We start from the raw sequence: 25,914 nt of genomic DNA, 5'->3' as shown, positions 1-25,914 counted from the left end.
AAAGGCGGGGGGATATATTTGTGATGCTTACCAAACAAAGGTGTCCATAGACGACATGGCAGGAGTTATACAGGTGCGAAGCTAGCCCTTTACTGCTCAAGGTAAATTATGGATCACATTTCACCTTGTGCCACGGTTGTGGCAGCGATGGCGTAGAGGTAGAGCATCTCCTCGCGTGCAAGAGGACCGGGGCTCGAATCCCGGTGCCTCGCAATTCTCCACCAGATTACGAAAAGACGTGCGTGTCGATGTAATTGCATAACCACGCCTGGGGCACGCCTGCTCTCGGTACCCGGAACCGACAACGCATTCCCTCATCAGAAATAAATAAACAGGATTTGCCCACCTTAGTGTTATACTTGGCCACAACCTTCTATGAATACACCAATTAACCCTCGGCCCTCAGTCCCCAGCTGCTGTGAAGCAACTGACCAAGGCACCGGTCAGACCTATGACGCAGTGGAGGGTGCTAAGAATCTCTGGCTCTGGACAGGCCGCCATTGGAAACTGAACCTGGCAACGTTTAACGCTAGAACCTTATACAGGGAGGCTAGCCTAGCAGTGCTGTTTGAGGAACTAGCGGGTATTAAATGGGATGTCATAGGGCTTAGTGAGTGTAGGAGGGCAGGTGAGGCATATACAGTGGTAATGGGCAGGCACGTACTATGCTATCGTGGATTAGCCAACAGACAATAACTGGGTGTGGGATTAATCATCAATAAGGATATAGCTGGCAACATAGGAGGAATTCGATTGCATTATAGAGGGGGTGGCAGCTACCGTAATTAGGCTTAATAAGAGGTACAAGCTGAAGGTGGTGCAGGCCTACGCGCCTATACATCCAGCCATGATGACCAGATCGTTGAAAGTGTCAAAGAAGACGTGGAATTTGCAATGAACAAAGTAAAATCACAGTATACTGTAATAATGAGCAAACAGCTGCAATGCCAAGGTAGGAAAGAAGCAGGCTGGAGACCAGGCAGTTGCCGGCTATGGCATAGGCTCTAGGAATAGCAGGCGGTAGTTACTGCAGAGTTCGCAGTGAGAAACTTTTCACATATCATCAATACCTTCTTCCGCAAACGGGAGAATTGTTATGGAATGCCTCGACCAGTTCACGGGCTATCTGGTCCTTATGCCTGCCTAAAATATTATTTCCTTCAGTCTCGCTTCACACATGTTTTTGTCTTTTTCACCGCAGGCTTTACAGTGATGTCGTAAATGAGGACCTCTGCCATTCCTTAAATCGCGTTCATGTCCTGCTAGGCGAGCATTAATACAGCGGCCAGTTTGGCCGATGCACACTTTCCCGTGTGTGTGCTGTCTCTTTTGGCGCTAAGTTCCGAAAATATGCACCAACTAGCACCCCAGTAAGTGTTACGCTATTTAAACAATTTATTCGGTTTAGCGCTGCAACTCTCAGACCTCTGCCTGCCGTACAACTGGTGAATCGCAATTCTATAATGCGCGTTTAACCTCTAGACCATGCCCTTAGTTACTCCCCTAACATTAGGGTGTGTTTTGGTGTCTTCTTTTATCTAGTGTATTTAACGTCCTATCGTCAATGCTCAAGATACTCGGCCTACACACAGACGGTTCGCTTTGGAGCTAAAGCCAACTTAGTTAAGGTAATAACCACAAGAGGAAACAAACCACCATCTGCCGCCGCTTCTTCCAAGTGTGCACGAAGGGCTGCGTATACAGTAAGGAAAGTAAAATCTTAGCCGGGAGCCTTGAACAAGATCGTCCGCCTGATTACAATGACCAGCCATGAGTAAGACCTTGGCACTGTTCTTGTCGTGTGCCTCAATCAAATCTGCCGGACTAGTTGGGCCCTAAGCCGTGACCACGCCCAGAACAGGGTCTGCATCTGGGCGTTATCCGGGGACATCCACATTGGGCGAGTCACAGTAAGATAAGGCCGCCTGAGTAAAGCTGAAATGAAAGAAACAGAGGAATGCGGCAGAACATATTCCAAGTCTCCATGCCCCCGCCTCTCCCTCAAGATTAGATAGTCGTAATCACGCCAAGGACGTGCGCGTAAAAGGATCGCTTCTGCGTCTGTCAATCTTGTCTCGACTTTTTCTTTCTGTCGTCATCTGTTATCCTTTATTTTTCTCTTCGGTGTAAAGTGCGTGCTTGCTTCCTTGAGACAGCTACTTGACATTTCTGCGCACCGTTACTCGTCGTTCGGCAGTTCAGCAAAAAAGGCACCGGTAGCAACTGGTGGGCTGCATCCGTTAAAGGTAACGATGGCGCGAGCCTATGGTCAAGGCTCACAGAACACAACAGCACCACCACTGCCCGAAAGGTCCCCAAACTGCATTGCCTGCTGTGTCTGCCATCAGCCTGGTAAGGCTTGTCATCCAATCTGCGCAAGTTTATAAGCTACCCCGTAGACCAGAACGCCAAGCCTTCGGCGTCACTGTAGGCATCTTCAACGTACGCTGGCGGTCAAGGCTTCGCAGGCGCCGCACAATAGGGCGTGTGTTGATCGACTTGGCTCGTCTCATCGCCTCTTTCTGATTGAATGTGAGGAGGTTTCTTTCGGGTCCTTATCAAATTGTCCCCTCTCCACTATGCCCTCCTTCTCTTCTTACTTTTTCTTCTTCTGTTTCATCAGATAGATAAGCCGGGCGCTGTACTGGTTGGGTGGGATCGGTCTTGGCTTTTTTTGCTTGTTTCCTACTGGATTTATCCCAGAGATACTAACGCGTCGTCGAGGAGCGCGCAGCCTTGGCGCACAGCTCTGGGTCGCTGCAGCAGCAGCTCGCTTTCGGAAACCGCAAAGTTCGGCCATGGAGTCGACATCGCGACAACGTTCTTGACCTAGAGGTGCCCGGGCGTCGTCACTCTACTGGTAAGTGCTGCCTCGACTTCTCTAGCTGACGTCACATTTCTGGTGATATTAATGTTCGAAACATTCGGATCCTCAAACCATCTGTAAATGACCGTCAGGTTCACTTTTGTCAAGTGGTCCAACGCAAAATGTTCAAGTTGAATTGTTCTGCGGCATCGCCTTGCCCGTTTAAAAAGCGACTGACATTATCTCTTTGGGTTTTTTCGTGCCGAAATAACGTTAGACACTATACAAGGCACGCACGCCATAGCAGAGGGCTCCGAATCTGTTGCGCGTGACAGACCTTGCAAGTGAAGGCATTTAGCTACTGTAGTCTCTTTCTGGATGTGACGGTAATAGCCATCAGGGAATCAACACCCGCTGCGTATCTACTTCCGGCAGAAGACCGGAGGCCAAGCCCGTCCACATCCTAATCCGGCTTTCTCACAGGGAGCTTTCGTTGGAACGTGTGAAAGAAAAAAAAACCGTGCTGCCCTCCGCCACCCGGTCATCCGGATGACATCTGTTGGGCTTGCAGCTAAACTTCTCGGAAAAATCTGCAATACAAGCAAGCAGCACTAGCACAACAAAGCACGATTCAATACGCTATGAAGCATCCGCTGTTCCAAACCTTGGCGTTGATGCACACATGCGCCACGCTGAGTGCCCGCAAGTCAAATTATTGCTGACTACGCATTGCAAATTTGTGAATTGTGAGCTTTAATTTGCCGAAGCGACATATGGGCTACGAGGGACGCCGTAGCGGACAGCAGCGGATTAATTTAGACCACCTGAGGTTCCTTACCGTAAAGATGAATGACGCAACAGAACGAACACAGGAAGACAGACAGAAAGAGCGCCTTTCTGTCCCTGTGTCTTCATGTTTTCGTTCCCTTGTGCCATTCATCTTCATGGCGAACCAACTAGCCCAAAAGCAAGTAGTTCTTTACCGTGCGCTGACATCGCACAGTACACAGGCGTTTTTGTATTTTGCTTCCATCGAAATATGTCCGTCGCGACAGGGATCGAATCCGGCACCGTGGGATAAGCAGCTGAACGCCGAATACAGTGAGCCACTGCATATTCTAAAGAGCACTGGCAATAGATGCGAAAGTGCGGGACCTTATTGGTAATATCACCAGATTGCCTATTTCTCTCCGTGTATTCTGCGGTCGTGCACGATTGTCTATCCTGAACGGTGGCTCAGTGTCCACATGACGTCCGTCTCCTGAGCACGGCTTCCCTGGTTTTGCAATCCGCGAAAACAACGTATACATATACTGAGATTTTCAGCGCAAGTCAAAGAAGGCCAGGTGCTCTGAACTTTCCCACAATTGCCGCCTAAAAGAGTTGGCCTCCTCGTTTGCCTGTCTGTTCAAACCTGCGCCTCCTTCGCAGTTCGCCGCCCTCCCGGCCACGTCGATGACATGCGCGACGCGCGCCTTCCGAGAGTCCTCGGCGCGGCGTCGTGCTGAGCGGCCCAGCTTCAGCGGCCAGCCGGCCACCAGACGCCGCGCTTCCGAGCGGAACAACGCCTCGACGCTGCAGAGCGCCGCGCGTCGCTGGGGGCAGATGGTGCGTCGAAGGGCGCTGCTCAACGGAGCCGCCATTGCCCGGATGGTGCACAACGGTCGGTGGCAGATCAGGCACTCTGGTCATCATGCAGGCTCGTGTAAAACGAACAAAACAGTGCAAATACTATATGGGACGCGCAGAACAGCATGAACAGTGCTCAGACAACTGAATTGCTTTATTTCCAGAACACGCGCATAGAAGCACGCCGAATCGTTCTTATCGTCGTCGTACCCTCGTCCATCGTGATCCGGGCCTTCTGGCCGTTTATTTCGTTTTGTGAGCAACGTGCATCCATCGAACCAGCGTGCGCTAGGCTCGCATGCTATCTGTATACCTTTGTCGCATGCGTGCACTCTGCATCAGCAAATCCATCGCCAAATCGAGAGAGATGATGCTTAAAAGTGAAGTTCCCCGCGGTTTTACGGTGCCTCGCGACTTTAGGGTACTCGAAGGGTTAGTCCTTTCTTTGCGGTGTTGGGGTCTTTTCTCCTCGGCGTTAAGGTGCTTTCTTCACGACGCTAGGCCCCTTCAACACGTAGGGTCATTCAAGGAGGTAGGATCCTTAACGATGCCAACGCGACAGTGCCAGAGCGGACGTTCGGAGGAAAATCCGTGCGCGTTGTCGCACTAATTCAGGATTGGTCTAGAGAGTTGCGACATTACAGGCTGAGCTGTGGAATGAAAATTATCAGCACTCGAGTGCGAATAAAAGTCATTTCTCTCTGTCTCGAGTAAGTTGTGAATATGAAGTCCAAGCACGACTGAAGTGCCGTTATGACATATAAGAATATGACAAAAATTAAGCACGCTGAAAAGAAAATCGGGGTACGAAATTTCCAACCCATGGCCCTTCAGTTGCGAGCCAGGAGCGCTATCCCGAGGTCATTGAGGCACGTTCATTCGACATGGTTAAAGGGAGACCTTGTGTGTCTTGTGGTGTATGACATGGTCTAGTATGCCTACTGATGTATTCTAATGAGTGGGCGTAACTAGAAACATGTGCTAATTAAATAAGTAGAAGATAGCATTAACACTGCCACGGCATAGCCTTCAGGCGAAGCTTAAGTGCCCCCCCGCACCCCCATTTTAGGCTTTCCCCAGAGTACTAGGGTCCTTTATTCGAAGTGTTAGGGTCTTTCTCAACAATTCATGCTCAAGAAGCATAGTAGAGCACCGTCTATGCACAAAATATGCACAGCAGGGCACAGAGCTGTACGATTTTCATTCCGCTGCACTGCGCTGGACCCAAGAATGCAAGCAATTAGGTTCTTGTTTGGAATCCTTGTCCTTTTCAGTCGGCATACCTTGAGACTTCTATGATGTATCGAACCACAACTAATTCCTGAACCTTGCGTCATGGGCTTCCAGCAGGCAGGCTCCACGCTCTGCTGTCGAGTGCCCATCAGTTATTACGCAACTATTTTCGTGTATTGTAACAAGAGCCTGCTCGCGACGGGCTTCATCTTAGCGATCCGCCGCCTAAGGAGGCCATCGCACAGTTGCGTCCGATGATAACGTCAGCAGTAACCAAAAACATTGATCCGATTTCAGGCGAGGCGCCCTGCAGCAGCACATCTCTAAGTCTCAGCGCTTTTGCCGTGTCGCGTCCGTGCCTAATAGATGTAACGTTCAAGCAGCTGACTACGTATCGTGCTCCGTCTATTTTTTTATGGTTTATGGGTGTTTAACGTCCCAAAGCGACTAAATCCACTTTGTGCACAAGCATTATATACAGCCGACACCGAGAATGTGCATCGAACGCGCCGCGGCTTCGACTGCCGAGAGACTTTGATGAAACAGGAGAGGTTCTGCCAATAGCATACTCTTCCACACCCACTGGCGAAGATAACGCCCCCGCGTGGCAATTCATCTTGCCGCTGTCGTTACGCGCTTTAATGTCACAGCGTAGAGTCGTTCATGTGTTTTTGCGTGCTCTTAAATGAGGCCCACTTTCCGCACCCGAATATACGGACAGCGACAATTAAGCCAGTACCATCGTCACGCCGTTGTCAGCGACGTGCCGTTATCGCGTCTCGTTTCCGCGAGAACTTCGCCAGAGAGCGCTTTTAGTTGGCTGTAGCTCGGCCACAGAATGAGCTGTTGTCAACGGAAGCGGCGCTAAACATGGCAGCGGAATCGCTGCAGCCGTGCGGTTGCATACTGGCAGCACTGGTGCAGGGAAGGTGGGGATATCTCTGTGCGCGCATTGCAGGCGGGGCTCGCATTAGCTGTCGTTAAAACGCGGTTTTCAACGAAATCGGAAGCTGACTGCAGTACGACGGGAACCGACACCGAAGTAAAAACGAAAGGAAAATTGCCTTTGCCTTTAGGCCAACATGCTATAACAGACGGTCAACTGAAGCTTATTCTAAGTATATGTTGGTTTTTACGCGTGTGTGCTTCCGGAAACGACGACCAGTTGATTAGTACTCGCTGCAAATAGGCCGGATGCGGACCGGTGGCTTGCACCTTATGTCGCGTTACTTCGAATGCCTTAATAAAACGGAACCTCGCCTCTAGGCTACTAAAAGAAGGTATCTATAGATGCCTGAGTTTCGGTTGTGTGCAAAATTATTGGCCGCTGTTCGGATAACATATTTCAATTCTTTTGTTAGCTTGCGTCACTGATTATTTTAAGAAACAGCAATTTTCTTTTCCTTATCGCTGCTGTGAGGCCAGTGGACTGTGTATTTTCTCGCGTTACTTAGCGTACCGGAATGAGAGCGAGTTGGAAAGGCTGTCGGTGATCCGACAATGTTGCGCAGCCTTCTTATTCTCCTTCGACACGCCACCAATCATCAGTGCTTGAAAACCAATTTTCTGTCTAAAAGTTGGCGAATAAAGTGCACACGGACGTCTTCGATCCGCGCATAGTAGCAATGGCAGTAATAAACTACTACTACTATGCGTTCAAGACGTTGATCCTCGCTCGCATAGTAACAACCCACCCGCTTTCCTGTGCGCAGCTTTCCTGTCTCCCACGGCGTGACGGCGCTCAGCGAGTCGGTGAGGATCGCCTTTGTCGCAAGCCATCTTAATCTCATCAAATCAACAGCGTTTTTCGTCGGACTAGCTGTCATCATCACAGACTGTTCTGGGATCTGCATGGGACCTCTTCAGCAAGTGACCCGAGTAACTTCAATGCACGGTGCGTGTCGAAACCTTTCGCTTCATTTGTTTGGGAAGCATAATTAATATCAAGCGTCAGAATAAAACGTTGCGGAGTCATATTTTCGCATAAATGATGGCTTGTAATGTAGCGCGACACAAAGACTACCACGGGCAGCAGCAATGTAACAAGGGGGCCGACTGTAGTTGCATTTGTGCGAATGACACACTGCCGGTCACACAAGTGAGCATGCGCGATACAACTCGGTGGCACCGAAGTTCTTAGTCGTTGATAATCAAGAACTTGTTTTTAACGACGTTCTTGGTAAACAGAAAGTTCTATCGCGCACGCCTGCCTTCGTGAACAGGAAGGAGTATTGTGCATTTTAAGGAGACGTATAGCAGTTGCAGTCAAACGCCCGTCCCATCTTTTTGGCTTTGTTTGGTAATTTCGACCACCCGGGGTTCTTTAACGTGCACTGACATCGCACTGTAGACGGGCCTCTATAATTTCGCCTCCATTGAAATTCGACCGCCGCGGCCGGGATCGAGCCCGCGTCTTTCGGGTCAGCAGCCGAGCGCCACAACCACTGAGCCACCGCGGCGGCTTCCACCTTCCGTGGGTTCATTTCCTTTTCACTCAAGTCCTACGCCGAACTTCGTTTCACACAAAGCTCCGGAGACTCCTTTGCGTTCATCCTGTTAGGCTTGAGAAAGGGAAAGTATAACATTACGCTGAGGCGTGGGTCTGCAACTATCAGTACGAATGTTATCGCCTTAGGCATATTTTAAATCGAAAAAGTAGGGGTGTTGCCATAAGGAAAATTTCTCTAGACTGCAATGCTTTGCAATAGGAGTTTGGATGACGGGGGGGGGGGGGGGGGGGGGGAAGCTTTATAACGTGCGTCGAATCGACACCCGTTAGGGTCGATGTTAAGCCCGGCCGTATGGATAAACACGGCTCAAACGCGTGACGTCACTTGGTGACGCAATGACGAAATAATGCAAACGCTTTGATTCGTAGAAAGGACAGGTGAGGTCTTGCTCGTGAGCTTGCACACTTTGTCGTCGGGGTTACGCCTTTTAATTGTGCCAGATGTACACCCGGAGGTTACGCATGCTCGGAAAAGCATCACACGCGTCTGTCCGGGCGCGTGACGTCAGACGCGTTGCGTAAACGCTGTAAAAAAAAATAATCAGCACAAAGGATAGGAAGTGGCGTAATTGATATCTGTCATCAAAATAAACACGGTGAGCAGAAAACTATTCGTAGGCGTGCATTATCCCATTACCTTTTCCTGTGAGCAGTAGTTCCGTAACCTCGGGTTTCGTAAAACGACTGCAAGCGACAGCACGATTCAGCTTCGCGCAAATGCGCCGTAGTCGCCAGCGCAGCGATTCCAAGGGGAGACCGGGCAGAATACGTCTCGTTCGACCGGCTCCAGACTCGCTGGGTTGCTGGCTGTCCCGACACGTTTAGACCTAAAACGCCGTCACAAACGCGACAGCGAATTTCGGCACTACTGAAAGCGCTCCTCTGCCTAGCCCTGCGCTGCGGTACACACTGCATCGACGTCAGTATTTTGTCATTTTCCGTGTCCAAAAAGAGTATCGAATTCTCGAACTATTGCGCACGCCAAGTTTCGCAACTTATTTCTCGGAGAGAAAAGTCAGAAAGACAGAGAAAGTTTGTTGCGTGATACTTGGCTGCGAAAGCGAGCCTTCCAATAAAAAAAGAAATAGCATTCTTGAAGGTGTTCGGCTGCATCAGCAAATTATGGAAAGATTATAAATTTTGCTATTGCTTTAATATGCGCATGTGTCAGAACAAGATGAAGTTTCCTTTCAAAGCGTCTGGAAATCAGCTAATCCAATCTTTGTTATTGGGATAAAATTAATCTCGGTAAACCTTGTTGTCTTTTCTTTTCCCGTACATCTGCAGTGCAGTAACCTTAAACTACGGAAGTAACCTTAAACTACGGAATGCAGGAGGCACAGAATTTTAATGTCTTATTTTTACTGCATATGCGTTACAGGTGACGGGCTGCTTCAGCAACACGAGTGCAGATCTTCAAAAAGTGTGATTTACCTAATCGCTGGAAGGTGTTATATATATGGACGGTAACTTACGCGCAATAGGTTAATAGACGCAGTGTTATTCGTCTTTCTTTTTCAAAAGCTTCACCATTGCCTCCTTTATGGTCAAACGTTTGGCGCAACCTTGTTAGGTTAGGCAAATTAGTAGAAGCGAAGTATGCAAGTCACTAAGCCAAATAAACGCATGGGCTTCGTTTCTGAACTTCATCTTGATTCCTTGACTATGATGAAACGGGAGGGTCGATCGGCAGTATAGACAATGCTTCCGACCAGCATTGGGTTCGTATACGTGAATTCCTTCATTTCTCTCGCATAAGTAGCAGCACTTTTGTAGCGATAGCTACATTACGGTAGCATTTCGAGCCTTCAGCGTGGCGGCGCTGCCACGCTACTACGCTGTCACGTGGTGTGGAGCACCTGGCGGCGCCGTGGCTGGTCACGTGACCAGCCACGTGGTGCGGAGCAGTTGCTGCTGCCGGCGGCGCGGCGCGCCGGCGAAACCGAGCTGCCACAGCTGTGCGCATGTGCCGTGTCAAGTGGGACGAAGATGAAGAAGGAACGCCCAGCAAAACGGCCGCGAGCGGTGAAAGACTGACTTAACAATCCAACTGAGCAAATTCCACTGGGGCCAGCTGCAGCTATCGCGTCACTCCAGGTTTAACCAGAAACCGCCGCCATTACGGCCTTGCCACAATGAACTCGAAGTGACAGAGCAGAGCAAACGAAATCGGGCCTGGCGACCAATTGTTGAGGGGGGAAACGAGTTTATAGTGGGCATGATCCTATGTAACATGAATTGTGCAATAACTATGGTTAGTTTCTGTCAGTACCCTTCTGCATCGGGGACTTAGCTGCAGGGGCAACTTCGGGCGCTTTGTACAGTGCCCGTTATACTTAGTGGGACACAGAAAATGGTTAAACCTGCTCTTAAATCGAGAAAAGCATGTTTCGTCACAAAGCGAAAAGCGATCTGCAGAGAGCTCCTGCAGGGGAGGAGGCTGAAGCCGCTCCCCTGCTTCGGGCTGGTTTTATCTGCGTTAAGAGCCGGTTCAGTTTCCTACGCAAAAAAGACGAACTGCGCAACAAGAACACGGACGAAAGGGAGGCAGACACACACTAACACTGCCTCCCTTTCGTCCGTGTTCTTGTTGCGCAGTTCATCTTTTTTGCATTATGATCAACCAACTAGCCCGACAAGTCCTGTTCAGTTTCCTACGTTTCCTCTGTGTATGACATCGCAAATTCGCGTTTTTTTGTTTTTTTCCGGAAGTGGCCTTGGCTCAATGGCTTTAGCATTCGGCTTCTGAACCGAAGGGGTAGCGGGATCAAATCCCAGTCGCGGCAGCGCTTCTATGGAGACAAAATGCAAACGCCCATGTGCTGTGCGAAGTCTGTGCAGAATGCAACCGCCCCCCCCCCCCCCCCCCCCCCCCCCCCCCCCGTGCAGATTAGAGGCGTTAAACCTTTTTTACCACGCCTTTTTTCGGGCACGAACGCAGCAAATATTTTTTTCCCGAACAGGGATCGTGGTGTCACGTCCTACACGCACGCACACGCCACACACGTTTAGACAGATTTTATAAGCCGCAATACTAATTTTCTAGCGCCATGTGCCCCTTCGAAAAAAAAAAGATCCTTTCATTCCTAGATTATTTCATTAAAGGTTCCTGGTGGTTCGCTGATGCAATTTCCAACTATCGTAATACTTCGCACCGAATTTTGAACAAGACAGCAAAAAAAAAAGATTTTCTGGAGAGGAGTGGCAAGGGGCGCCTGAAAGGGTCGAGTAAGATAATCTGGCTCCTCTACCAATGGATCACATGCCAGCCTTCTTTGTTAGCTCAGATGGTAGAGTATCTGGTCTGGTGAGGCGGTGGTCCCGGGTTCGAACCCCGGACAAGGACTAATTTTTCTTCGGCTGTATACGAGGCGCCTGTGGACGCTGTATAGCATTCCTCTGTAGCCGTATGACTGCGCCTGGGTGGATGTTAATGAGTAATTACTCCCTTCTTACAAATCTACTCCGCCTTGGGGGACTCCCCTAAACATTCCACTTTTCTGCGCATGCGCACTGGATGAAGACGTCGGGAGGCTCTGCCCGTTGCGATTGACATTGAACGTCCTCGCCGATCCTTTATCCGCACTGTACCGATCGTTGTGCCTGGATCCAGTGACCGATAAGCAGTACACGTGTTCATTGTTTACTGTTCTTCTCCCAACACATATCGAGCGTCTCAAGTCTTATCCGAAACAAATGCCGCGTACATCGTCTCAGCACGGTAATTATCTCCGTTCGAGCAATTGTCCATACTACCTTGTCTTACCGCCGGCTGATTTACTGACTGACGCTCGTACGGTAGCTTGCTAACGTCATTCTGTCTCCTCTGTGGTCATTGACTGACTTGCGACACCCGGCAACTCATGACTTCAGATGACCTCTCCTGTTCGCGGAAATGGTGTGGCGCTCTTGATGTTATCTTCACGTATGACAGAAGGCACTCTCCTTCGCTTCCTTATCAAAAGTGCTCGATGGGACTGCGGATCGCTGGCGATGTGTCAAGTGACATTACGCAGAGGTGCTGCGGCTTCAATTCAAGCGTCCTTTATCTCCTGAGGCCGATAACAGGTATAGCATTCAAACTCCCGGCTCGAGATCGGCCACTCCCGTCAGAGTAGTGTGTCTTTTATCCAATCGATAGTGAGGAAAGTATGCGCCCATTCCATAACCGCACTTGAGCGATACGAGTCATCGTTTTCCTTTCTTTTCTCAAGGCCTCAGAACACAGTTTTATGACAGCAAAATGATTCCTTTTCTGACTGCACGAAAAAATGCAACGATTCGTTTGACTGCTCGGAAAATAGGCATCACATGCTTGGTTCGTTAACTCCCAGGATACATACATTACGCCCCAATCCGCCCAATATTAGCCAGCAATATTTTCCCGCGGCATTTGGCTCCACGGTACCAGCGAACGTATATATATATGCTTTTAATCCACTTTCCGGACATTATCTCCAAGGCACTGTTCCACCTGTGGTACTTGGGTGCTGCTTGCGCAGTAACGGTTTACTATCCTTTTACCTTACAATATGGTCAAATAATGATACAGGACGCAAGCAGCGCGTAATTAACGTCTGATCGTGACTTTTATTTTCTCTTGTTTGCAGGTTCTCAAGCTTGCCTCGCTCAGCTGTACAAGTCAAAACAGTGAGCATTACGCGTTCAGTCGTACCCATGGTTAATCAAGTCATTTTCCAGTCTTCGCAACTAGGCAGTGGGACCTGGTGCTCTGTGGTGGGTCCTGCTGCACGCTGTTCAACTAAGCCACCGTTCAGTCCCAGTTCGCCCCTCCCATCAACGCTCGATCGATGTTCTGAAGGGTTGAGTAAACAAGTGCCACCGTATTCTGAAAATCTTTGGGACGTACCCGTCATTTGTCCTGCTCTGTCGAACGAGCCGGGGCTGTTTTTCCAGACACTGTTATCCACGTCAATTTTGATGGCGATAACACTCGCCACAATGTTTGCATTTTCGCTGCTGCTACCTGTTATTGTGTTCAAGGGGGAATAATGGGCGTGCGTCGACCTCCGGTAGGATACCGATGGCATCTCATGTGCGGGCTTGAAGATCGATGGACCGCGTCTCCTCCCTAGAGAGAATGGGTTAAAGGCCTCCTCCGCAAGTCTGCAAATTTTTGCGTTCATTACAGCATTTTTTCTTGAGCTTCCATGTTTTAGTTGCGATAAGTAGCTTTTCAAATAACGCCCAAAATAATTATGAAAATCAGATGCCAGGAAACGGGAGCTTGGGCCAAAGGATAATAAAAATGCTAAAAAGACAAAGCCAGCCCAGCCGCCTGCGGCAAGAATACAACCCAGGACTCGACGCACCGGGTAGGAGCTGCCAAAAGTCGACGTGGCTCGGCTGTTAGGCCTACTGGGGCCGCTCTGAGCCCTCGCGCCCGCCAGGGGCGTAGCGAAAAGGGTGGGGGTGGCTTATGGGCTTGCCCACCCCCCCCCCCCCCACCCCGAAATTTTTTAGAACTGTCACGCACCACTGACCAAAGCAACCACCGGCGCCGGAAGTCATTCTGGATTTTCTCACCTACAGTATCTCTTTCAGACTAGAACAGACATTTTGGCGTAAACATTGCTAACTCGTGTTGGATGTCGTGGCAACGCCCATCCAGCTTGAGTCATGTAACGCAAGAGGCCCCATCCTAGCACAAGCTTTCAAGGGCCTATCAATGGCTCGCTGTTGCGACTAAAATTTCGATGCAACTACTCGCAATGCATGACCAGTGACAGTTGCTGCTGCGCAGTAAACTGAAACGAAGGACAGCGTCATTGAGATTTCCCTGACCCGTTGCATAAGTACAAAAATTGTAAAGGTTCTTGAACGACAAACATTCATTTGATTATTTGTCCTCTACTTGCTCATTCCATGGCCTTTACGTTTTTCATGTCAGCGGCATGCATTGCTTTGCTGGTTCCAGACCGATATAGTTCTAGACTTCGTGTGATATTTTCTTTACTTATAAATACGCAAAAACATGGAAGCATTGGTATCAGTTATGGCAAGCATCATCGAGTTGCTCGGAGCCGTCCAGTAGAAACAGATGTGTCGATGTGTCGGCTGCCAACAGGCGAGACCTGCTGTCGCCGTTGCTATAGCAACTAGACTTGCTGTCGCCGCTCTTAACAAAGTCCAGTGATCCCGACATCCCTTGTTCCCGGTGTCCGAAGAGAAAACGAAAGCTACAGTAGCACGAGATTGGCGACGGAATCAGAGTCCGCTCTTGACACGTCCCCCAACCTGCAGTGCGGAAGCAATGTCCCGTACCCCACAATGGCTGCTGTGACGTCATGTGGAAGCCATGTGCAGAAAAGCAAAATGTCAGTCGATTCGGGCAGTTAGGCCAAATGCGAATATGTGCGCTAGCATGATGTCAGTTGTCGGTTGGAACTACGCCCTACTAGGTCGTACAAGTCCCCCCCCCCCCCCCCCCCAATTACCACCCCAACTTCCGTTTAGCAAGTGTGCAAGCATCATTCGAAAAACGTTCTCCTCCTAACCGCCGCTGCTCATTACGCTTAGCACGGGTGCGCCTAGGGGCGGTGCCGCCTAATTAGCGCCCCTGGTTCTCGCCTGGTTATCACCGGCTATGTACTTGCAAGTAAGCCACCCGCTGTGCAGGTGAGCGGTGGAGCAGTGGCACAAGGCAGGTGCTATGGCAGGTGTTCCCATCACTGGGGCTCGTGTTGCTTGCGTTGGGTTGCGACCCAGGTTGCTCTTACCGAGCAGCCTCTCACGATTAAATACGCTGCCGCCTGACACGATGGGTAGGCTTCCCCTCACTCGATTTGCAGGTGAGCAATCTGCCACAAAACCACACATGGACGGACGGACGGACAGAGACAACTGCGGCGAATGGCCACTGTAAGCTCTAGCACACTAAAATAAACTTTTCGACGCACCTGTCAATGAAGCGGCGTGGTTTACTCGGCTTCAAGTAATTTTAGATGGCAGCTGCTAACACGTGCGTTCACGTCCCTCATCCCTTTCACTTGTATACATTATTTTTAACATCGGTGTTCCTAACACACTGCGCAGAGTGCCGACGTGTATATAAGTGCTAGCGCTGGTAATAAACATGCAGAAAGGAGCAAGTTTTCGACAAAAATTGTTGTACGAGCCTCACTTGTGCCTTTTACGCGAAGCCACAGATGTACACGGTTTTTCAAGGCAACAAATAATTTCAATATGTAACAACAATCTAATTATCGAACCACAATGCCTGATTTCGCTTCAACACAAGACCTGCAAGGTTGCTTCAAAATTGCATTGAATGCATTGTGTGCCGGCCACCCACGGAGAACTGAGGACAATTCGAAAGCCGAAGCGCATTATCATCACGATCACTGTATTCACGCATATAACATTTGGAGGGTGTGAGCTGACTGGAAAAAAAGAAAGGGGGGGGGGGGGGGGGGGGGGGGGAGAGAAGTCTCGCCGGGCGCACTATGCATCGAGGCCTATAGCATCCACAAGCTGCGTCGCAGTGCTTTGGCGAAACTGTCTCTGCACAATACGGCTTTCTGCCGTCGGCTATGCTATATGGGTTGCAGCGACCGTGAACGACAAGAAAAACAGCAGGAGCGCGGTGCCGTTGCAGGCGGCGTGCGGGATACGCAGGTGCGGCGCCATGCTCTCTGGTGGGGCTCGGGAGGATGAAAAAGCCCGCAGGTGGCTATGTGGCGAGCGTATAGCATAAACCTGTAGATGCGGCTCTGACGATTAGTCATTAACCGTCTGCGCCCGCATCCAACAGCACCCAAAGCCTGCTGGCGGACCACTCTTGCGGAACGCATGTGACATCCCAGCAGAGAAGGCCAAGCTGCCGCGCTGTATGCCCCATGGACGATTGGTCTCCCCGTCTCTTGCCACAACGATGCTTCTATTTACTAGCAGCAGCGACTGACTCGGGGCTGAGAACTGCGGTAAGGTGAGCAGCTCGGTCTTCTTGCATCGTCTGTTGCGTGGGGGCTTGAGTTTCTTGGCGCCGTCTTTTGGTGACTACAATCGGAGGCTCACTGTGGATAACGGGATATTTTTGCATATACAAAGGAGTCTTGACTGTTGTTGTTCTTGCTCGGCCAACAAGCTGTGCCACAAAGGAAACGCGACCACGTGAGCGGAAGTCTGACGAAGTACATGAACACGTGGTAGCAGTCCGAGCCTCTTGCCTCGCTCAGACTTTGGTTCAACGCCTGTGTTAGGACGTTACGTCTTTCTGCTGCGATCGGCTGAAGGAACAGTAGTTTCATTGGTCATGACCTACACCTTATCACTTCGGATGTCAGCGAGTTTTTCAACTGAGCTGTAAGAAACGTAGCGCCGACATTCGTCTACAGTTCTCGGTTTTCCTCTCAGCTCTGCAGCGAAGGCACTCCGGTGCAGGCCGTAAGCAATCATGCTGCACGTTCTGGGTAGTCTCAAGAAGCTTCTAAGCATACGCAAGGTCAGCATCGATTGCTTCGTCTTTCGCCTCCATCACCAGCTCACGGTGCTCATACTGGTCGCCTTCGCTGTTCTGGTCACCACGAAGCAGTATGTCGGCGATCCCATCGACTGCGACCGGTCATCTGGAGTTCCCGCTGGAGTCATAAACGTTTATTGTTGGATCCACGCCACTTACAGCGTCAAGAGCCTGTTCGCCAACGCCGACGGAAAGCGCATTGTTTACCCGGGAGTGGGTAATGGGGCTGACTTCACCAATGAATCCGACGTCAAATACCACAAGTACTACCAGTGGGTCTGCCTGGTGCTCTTCCTGCAGGCACTTTTCTTCTACATTCCTCGCTGGCTCTGGAAGGCGTGGGAGAGTGGGAGACTCAAAATGATGGTTCAGAGCCTCGAGTTTCACGCCGTCCTTGAACCGGAAGCTAAATCTCAAAGAACGGAGCTCCTGGTCAAGTACCTGCTGTCGAACCTCGGATCTCAGGACTGGTACGCCTGGAAGTACTTCGCGTGCGAAACCCTGGCCTTCTTCAACGTGGTGTGCCAGCTCTTCTTCATCGACACGTTCCTGGACGGCGAGTTCCTCACCTATGGCCTCGAGGTCGTGAGCTTCGTGACCCGCGACGAAGACTACGAAGACAGACTCGACCCGATGGTGCGCGTTTTCCCGCGTGTTGCGAAGTGCCACTTCCACAAGTTCGGTTCGTCTGGCAACGTAGAGACTCACGACGCGGTCTGCGTGCTGCCGCTGAATATCGTCAACGAGAAGATCTACGTTTTCCTCTGGTTCTGGTTTGTCATTCTAGCGGCGCTCACTGCGGCCGTGGTCGTCCAGAGGATGCTGCTAGCCTTCAGCCGCGCCTTGAGATCACGGGCACTGCACTACCGGTGAGTACTCACAAGGAGGCCAGCACCTCACCCACTCCTATTGCAGCATCGCATTGTGAATTTGTTGATGCAGTGCGAAACCACAGCCATTGCTCGGAACTTCACAGATTTCACTGCGTTAACAGTACTGTGCTCCTTTTTCGGCGAAAATGCCGTGTCAGCTGATTGTTTGTGCGAAGCTCCGCCCACCACCACCTAACCACCTATACCCTCCAGAAGGCTTCGACCACAAGAAGCCCGCACAGCAACGGAACTATTGAAATCAAAGACAGAATGGGAGAGCGACCAAAGTAGCAGCGAAATGTACAACGCCCAATACTACTAACGCACATTTGTCGCATCACATCTTATGATCGCCTGTGCATTTTTTTTTTGTTCTGACTCCATTACAGCGAGTACCTCTTACATACCTATTCCGCCGAATGGACGTCAGTAGTCCTCGGAGCTTTCAGGTGACTACGCCGGTCCCCCCTCCACTGCTCCCCCAGGCACCTGCGTGCAACCTACTCGAAAGCAGGCATGACAACCCAGCCTTTCTTTCCCGCAGTCGGCGCCACGAGATTCTGTACGCTCATTCATGAACTTCACTATAACGAAATAGCTTATGATGTAGAAATGGAAATAACGAAGGAATAGCCATTCCCCTTGGAAGTTCCCACAGAAGCCTGTGTATTTGATATCCCGTTTTCACAAAGTTTCCCTACATATGGATAAAACTAATATAATTCTGATGAACCCGACCGGCTATTTCACGCTGAATATGTAAATTTTTAACGGTGTCCAACACATCCGCACCGATTCGATTTGGCGTTTGCAGGTCCCCCTTCACCCCCGCCGCGGTGGCTCAGTGGTTAGGGCGCTCGACTACTGATCCGGAGTTCCCGGGTTCGAACCCGACCGCGGCGGCTGCGTTTTTATGGAGGAAAAACGCTAAGGCGCCCGTGTGCTGTGCGATGTCAGTGCACGTTAAAGATCCCCAGGTGGTCGAAATTATTCCGGAGCCCTCCACTACGGTACCTCTTATTCCTTTCTTCTTTCACTCCCTCCCTTGTCCCTTCCCTTACGGCGCGGTTCAGGTGTCCAACGATATATGAGACAGATACTGCGCCATTTCCTTTCCCCCCAAAACCAATTATTATTATTAGTTCCCCCTTCTCCAATCTTCTCGCTGCACACGGCCCAATGCCAACGCGCTCTGCTTCTCCGGTTCGATATGCAGAAAATGAAAATGAAAAATTGTTTTTTTGGGGAAAGGACATGGCGCAGTGACTGTCTCACGTAACTCGGTGGACACCCGAACCGCGCCGTAAGGAAAGGGATAAATACGAGACTGAGAGAAGAAAGGAAGAAAGAGGTGCCGTAGTGGAGGGCTCCGGAATAATTTCGACCACCTGGGGATCTTTAACGTGCTCTGACATCGCACAGCACATGGGCGCCTTTAGCGTTTTGCCTCCATAAAAACACAGCCGCCGCGGTCGGGTTCGAACCCGGGAACTCGGATCAGTAGCAGAGCGCACTAACCACTGAGCCACCGCGGCGGGTTCACACACACTGCTGGGAAGCGTTCCAAACCAGCAGGGCTATCAGAGAGAAGCTTCCGCTTTAATTGGAACGCCTCATCAATTATAAATGTCCCTCTGCTCGCGAGCCACAGTATGAAAGAAGTAATTTGAGTAGCTTAAATAGAAAAAAAGAAGGTAACAAGAGGTAAGGAACGTTTGCTTTAAAAAAAATTAGGCAGTGGCTTACCTCTGGTTAAGCCTGGATATACAAGCGAAAAGCTTCAGTTATGCTTGGTTTGACGTCATGGTTATGCTTCGTAGCTTATCTGGTATTGTATACATTGTTTATCTATAGGCGTAGACTTGGTTACTCAATGGCATATGTTTACCAGTTAGACACAGAAGCGACAGTATTAATCTTCCTTATTTATTATTGTTGGACACACTGTCTTGTAGTTTCTCTACAGCCATAAAGACAGCCCGGTGATCCGAGCAGTAGAAGCGGCTGTCTCTATGGTTTCGGTGTTGTGCAGCCAACTACCAAGCGAGTACTTCTGGATCGGATGAATTTAGTTTCTCAGCTTTTCTGCGTGGTCTAGCAGCAGCCGCACTCTCCTTCCCTTCCATGTCGAGTGCGCACGCCTGGCAAGCGCATTATATAGCCTCCTTGCGCATGCACATGACCACGGTATAAGAATAACATACTTGCACCGTGCAGATGAAGCACATGTGCAGTAGCGCGCGGCTGCGCCCATAGAGTTTCTTACTATTAACTAGAGGGAAAGCTGGCGCCCCGCCTATGGGAGTTTGCATGGAGCTTCCTCGAGACCACCTGTACCACCATGGGCGCTCTAAGCACCATGGGGCTAGGGTGCTTCAATGCCAGCATTGAGGCACCCTACATGGGGCGGAGAGCTACCGTCTGCAGAACTACAATTTTGGCCAAAAAATAATAAAAAAACAAACGTTGTTCGGTAATCAAGAATGTCCTATCATTCAATATCCTGTCTATAAATTCTAACAAACAAGCAGAAAAGCATGTAAATGCAAAGTTTGCTCAAAATAAGCGATGGGCTGCTCTCCTATTTGCCAAGCATTGCAGACCACAAAAGCCAATATTTTGTGCTTAACAGGCGCACTTTTAAAAAGAAATGTTTCTGAAAAAAATTTTTTGTCGCTTTAACAGCTTAAAAGGTTTTTCTACAGTTTTTCAGAAAACAAAAACCTTTTATTTGCGTCGTGTGCTGTTGCGTTTTTGCTACTATGACCTTTGCTCACTACGTTCACGCCGAAGTCGTCTGCGCGCGGAGCGCGCCGTGGAAACAGAACGGGACATCTCAGTAACCCCACTCTCTGTTTCTGAAAAAAACCTACTGTTCCGCACCAAGAAGCTCATCGCCCCATGATGCTTTGCGCGCCCATGGGGGGCAGCCAGCTTTCCCTCTAGTTAATAGTAAGAAACTCTATGGCTGCGCCGAAAGGTCAGGCGACTGAAGGCGGAACCGCATGGCGCGTTTTCCGCGAGCGAAAAACGCGACGCGCGGTGGACGCCCGCGTTGCCGTCCGTCAACGCGCGAGCACCCGCACGTAAAAAGGGGAGCGGCGCCTTCGCGGCGTGTTTTCCGGGTTGCCAGACAACGTAACTCCCAACGACATGAATTGTCCCTGCTACCGCATATGTAATATGCCCTTAAACTTACACAACACTGCAATAGAAATAATCTAAGTGTAATTACACAACGACATTTTTTTTCCGAAGTATATTTATCAAGCTTAATTTCAAGCAGGAAGAGTGTGTGCGAAACTGCGACTATGTACTTTCTGCATGCCAAGAGGCCGCTGCTTGTTTACAACTCGACATAGAAAATGGAGTGTCGGGCGCTTACTACAGAGCAGAAGAGGCGGTCGCGTATATCCCACAGGACGCGACGCCTCTCCACTTCCGTGATAAGGGCCTCGTTGAAGACTGCTTTCTCCATTTTCGATGAACACGATGCGCGCACGAAACAGTAGCACGTGTTTTTCACGTGCGCGCCGGTTCTGCAGAGCGAAAAAAAAAAATGCGCCGAAGAGGTTCCGTCGAGATGCGCAGAGAGTAGGGCCATCTAGTGGCAAAACCAAAAACCAAAAATGCCACGTGACCAAATACCACGTGACTTACTTGAAATCTGATTGGCGGACGCGCCCCGGACGCGCCGCACGAGGCGTTTTTTTTTCTCCTCCGAGTAGGAGCACGCGGCGGCACGATTTCGTGACGGATCATACTGGGCACGCGTCAAAATGACGCGCGCGTCCCACCATCCGCGCGTCAATCGCGCCTGAAATCGCGCCATGCGGTTCCGCCTGAGTCGGCGGCGGCGAAGGCTGCGGCAGCGGCGAGGAGCGACCACCTGCACGGCGCGTGACGTCACTCGTTTTCGCGCATGCGCATAACTCACCAGCCGCCGCCTGCGCCGTTCGTGACGTCACTCGTGCTCCGACATACCCCGGCTCGCGCGAAGCGCGGTGTTGACTAGCGTAGTGAAGCTTTTCGCTTGAAAACGTTCTAGTTCTGCCTTCACAAGCTCCGTCGCCCCGTTTAGAAATATCTGATCCCTGTTTCGTTACTGTTCTTTAGAACAACGAGGAACCATTTGGCGGTAGCGGATTGCGCTATGCTAAATCTCTCTTAATATCTAATCCCTATTCCTCTACCGTCTCCTAAAATATGATTTTGAAGTGTTGAGCATGCCATAAGTACTGTTTTTTCGTGTCTCGATGTTGAATTTAGCGATACTGGCAGCCCGCGGGTAAGGGTTTTTCTCTGCTCCATTCTGTTCTCCAGGTTTCCCGTTATTCCTGAGAGGGACCTACGTGAAGTCCTGGACCATGGCTCCCTTGGTGACTGGTTTCTTCTGTACATGATGGGCCAGAACGTGGAGCCTCAGACCTTCAGCCAGGTCGTCACCGAAGTGGCCGACCACCTCCGTGAGGAACCCAGCCACCGAAAGAATGGTCCTGAAGACTCGGAAAAGAACCCAGAAAAGACTAGATACGGACTGGTGCCCGCGCAAGACGTCTGATCAGTCTTCCTTTTGGTGTGACCATTGGCTCCAGCTGAGAAGCATGCGTGTCGAATCATGTAGACTTTGTTGCCTTGTTTCCCACAAGACTGTAGCTGTGCTTGTTCTGCCATTGGCAGAAATTCGGACAAGCTCTTCTAGTTCCCTTGGCTGCCACCACGTGGCTTTGAACATTCAAAAGTAGCGCCTTGTCATAATCCGTGACGTAAGAAAGAGAGCGACCAAGTGGCTGCAGGAGCTGTCCCCGATTCCTGGTAATGCACATACTGTCAGCATAGGCACGCAGCATCAGCGAGGCAGAGCAGCGCCATTGCTTCATACGAAGATTCCATGTCATTCGATGTTGTGCAGCATTTTCTTTCACGAGCCAGCAAACGAGTCGGGCTTAGTCTCGCTTGTGGGCTGCCAGCTCGATCTTAGTTTCTTTTTTTGCGTGTGTGAATAAATGAACAGTATTTAGTTTATTATGGCCACCACCGAGTCACCCCACTGAAGCCTATTTTTCTGCCATTTTAAACCTCATTAACATATTTTCTTTATTCACTAACAGCACTACAGGAGCCACTAAGCCGCAGTGCCTTAGTTGCTATGGAGCTCGGCCGCTGAGCCCCCAAGGACGCGAAATCGAATCGTGACCGCGGCGGCTGCGTTTCAATGGAGGCGGAACGCAAAAACGCTCGTGGTCTATGCTATGTCAGAGCACATTACATAATCGTAACCTAAATTAATCCAGAGCCCTCCACTACGGCGCCTCTTTCCTATCTTCCGTTTAAAAGCAAAAGCCTTTACTACTCCCCTCCGTAGCTTCTTCGCCGTGTGCGCGAGTTTGACCTTGAACTGCTTGAACCCGCCGCGGTGGCTCAGTGGTTAGGGCGCTCGGCTACTGATCCGGAGTACCCGGGTTCGAACCCGACCGCGGCAGCCTCGTTTCGATGGAGGCGAAGCGCAATGGCGCCTGTGTGCTGTGCTATATATGTCAGTGCATGTTAAAGATTCCTAGGTGGTCGAAATTATTCCGTAGCCTCCACTACGGCGCCTCTTGTTTCCTTTCTTCTCTCATTCACTCCTTTATCCCTACCCTTACGGCACGATTCAGGTGTCTGCAGATATGTGAGGCAGACGCTGCGCCATTTCCTTACCCCAAAAACCAATTTTAGATTTCCTTACCCCTAAAACCAATTTTAGATTTCCTCGCACCCGCCGCGGTGGCTCAGTGGTTAGGGCACTCGACTACTGAGCCGGAGTTCCCGGATTCGAACCCGACCGCGGCGGCTGCGTTTTTATGGAGGAAAAACGCTAAGGCGCCTGTGTGCTGTGCGATGTCAGTGCACGTTAAAGATCTCCAGGTGGTCGAAATTATCCGGAGCCCTCCACTACGGCACCTCTTCCTTTCTTTCTGTTTTCACTCGCTCCTTTATCCTTTCCCTTACGGCGCGGTTCAGGTGTCGAACGATATATGAGACAGATACTGCGCCATTTCCTTTTCGCAAAAAACAATTATTATTATTATTATTTTCTCGCATCCCTCGAGTGCCCTTTCTAAGCTTGCAAGCGAACTGTCTTTTGGGTCTAGCTGCTCAACAAATGCGTGAACGCATACAACCTTCGCACGGTAATCAAAAGCCGACATTTTGAAGCGATGGTTGTTGCGCACTTTGCGCATGCATGCGCACTACGTACCCTTCAGTCATCGTCTGCTCGCATGACCCAAAATGAGGGGAACCACGTACCCACATGTCCAGGATGTATGTCCAGCTGGCTTACGACGGCCTGCTCGCACTAAAGTTCCAAGTAAACTTTTAACGCCCCCTTTCTCATTGGTGATCCATCTGAAAAGTTGGCTTATTAATTACAACTCACTCGTTTTACCCTGAACACGTACGGGCTCGCCGGCAGCGTTCACTGAAACAAATTTACACTTTCCAATGTCGCGCGCAGCCAACAAGAACAAAAAGAGTAGAAGATGAAGTAATTAAGCATCATGTTAGGCAAGCACGTCCGTTCGCATATAGCTCGAAGATTCCCCCGCCTTGTTTTGGGTGTGGCCGCTCGGTTTTTAGCGGGTCGCTGCAATTAATTCGAGGTGCTCCATCGCTCGGTGGTCATCCGCTCAGTGTACAGGCAGCGCGTCACGCCTCACTAAGCCGAACTTTTGTGAGGTGCAAGCGCGTGCAGTGAATACGCAACCAGCTGCGTAATCACCGCTTTCGCGATCAGCGATGATTTGTTACGCGCGCTTGACCTCCAGATTTCGTCGCTTCACCACCGCCTTTTCGTAAATGTCGCTCGTGTAGGTTGTTCGAATACAGAGCTGGGCTCCTTCGGTACGGAACGTTCTGTGCAGCTTTGTCCCAGCTTGGAGTCTGCCGGCGAGCGATTCTTGGCTCCCTGCAAGCTCTATAGTCTGGAAATTAATTCGGTAATAAAGAGCGCACTTTTGGTATGTTTTGTTCACATCACGACTGAAAAAGCCATTTGGACAGTGGATGGCAATTCGCGCGCAAAACGTGAATCCAGGTCCCCTATACTGGAGCGCTTCAATTCTGGGTATGTTCCCGCCTTTTGTAGGCAACACTGTACGGAATTGTTCGCACAGTTAAGGGCGGGAGCGATATTCCAAGTAACGACTCGCAAGAGTTACGAAGGTTTCATGAATTGGTGTTGGTTTCTATATAAGCATGGCTATATAGAAACCAACGTGAGTTCATGAAATCGATACTGTATGTGGAACGGCCTGCAGCTCGGCCGTTCCGCATAAGGCGTGACTAGAAACTGCTTCTAATCACGTGTTTTCAATTATAAAAACGTTGTGCACTGGAAGGCGGTTAATGAATTATGGAAGATCGAGGCACCCGTGAAGTCCCAATAGAGAACAAAGAAAGATTTTCGCTCATATAGGCGTCGCATATGCCATACCGCAACGCAGGTACCCATACCAGCAGCGGCGTACGAAGCAGTTCATTCCTGTTCGTGAAGGCGACAGGTCCTATGCGCGTCATGCTGCGGCACATGAAAGGGAGACCAAGGCGAGTTTCATCTTTCTCACTTGAGCGCTATAATGTTCTGGCTGGCATTATGGATGGTTGTGTTAAAAAGAATGTTATTGTAAATATTTTGTTTATACTTGAAGATTTGCAGTTTAGCTAGTCTTGAAGTGTATAGTGAAATTAATTCTACATTATCAGTTTTCCAAACATCAGCCTGGAAGTCGGTGTGAGTAGATTCGCCATCAGAATGTGTACAAGACGCATGTATTCGGTATATTCGGAAACAAATTTACTGCTGCCCTGCAAGGCGGCTCAATGGCTCAGTCCTCTGCCTTCATTGTCTGAATTGATGCCAGCGGATAAAAGCTGGCACTGGCACGCCTTTCAGGCGATCAGTTCGTGTGACGGCAGTGATATAATTTTACCCCCGCGTATTCACGTCTCGTTAACTCTTGTGGCCGATACTAGACGCGGTGTTTTGCTTATTTTACGACATCTCAGTCGCAATAGCGGTTCGTACATAAACCGCGGACCCGCCGCGGTGGCTCCGTGGTTTGGGCGCTCGGCTACTGATCCGGACTTCCCAGGTTCGAACCCGACCGCGGCGGCTGCGTTTTTATGGAGGCAAAACGTTAAGGCGCCCGTGTGCTGTGCGATGTCAGTGCACGTTAAAGATCCCCAGGTGGTCGAAATTATTCCGGATGATGATGATGATGATTATGATGGCCTATGGCTGAATGGCACGTACTCACGTTGGGGGATTGGCCAGGGTACACTGTTGATACAAACGTACACATGGGTAAGGAGTGGAGTAATTGGATAATTTTGTGAAGAA

The 25,914-nt window shown here is 50.1% G+C and overlaps 1 protein-coding gene and 1 long non-coding RNA gene across 3 annotated transcripts; both read left to right on the top strand.

Moving 5' to 3' along the window:
* The first annotated feature begins 1,686 nt into the window (after nucleotides 1-1,686).
* Nucleotides 1,687-13,033, top strand: LOC144133551 (uncharacterized). 2 transcript variants are annotated; one of them, XR_013315067.1, is made up of 5 exons: nucleotides 1,687-2,860; nucleotides 4,238-4,469; nucleotides 7,381-7,420; nucleotides 7,488-7,562; nucleotides 12,788-13,033. It is a non-coding gene; the product is annotated as an uncharacterized LOC144133551 (long non-coding RNA). The 2 variants fall into 2 exon arrangements; XR_013315066.1 differs by having other exon boundaries at nucleotides 1,707-2,860; nucleotides 7,381-7,562.
* Nucleotides 13,034-15,705: 2,672 nt separating this feature from the next.
* On the top strand, nucleotides 15,706-22,563 carry LOC144133549 (innexin inx2-like). The gene is made up of 2 exons (XM_077666722.1): nucleotides 15,706-17,528; nucleotides 21,855-22,563. The coding sequence occupies exons 1-2, from the start codon at nucleotides 16,594-16,596 to the stop codon at nucleotides 22,090-22,092; spliced, it is 1,173 nt and encodes a 390-aa protein (XP_077522848.1). The 5' UTR covers nucleotides 15,706-16,593; the 3' UTR covers nucleotides 22,093-22,563.
* Nucleotides 22,564-25,914: the final 3,351 nt, after the last annotated feature.

Source organism: Amblyomma americanum, chromosome 5 (assembly GCF_052857255.1).
Source record: "Amblyomma americanum isolate KBUSLIRL-KWMA chromosome 5, ASM5285725v1, whole genome shotgun sequence".
NCBI lineage: Eukaryota > Metazoa > Arthropoda > Arachnida > Ixodida > Ixodidae > Amblyomma > Amblyomma americanum.
Note: the sequence above shows the minus strand (reverse complement) of the source record. Positions and strands in the feature narration are given on the sequence as shown.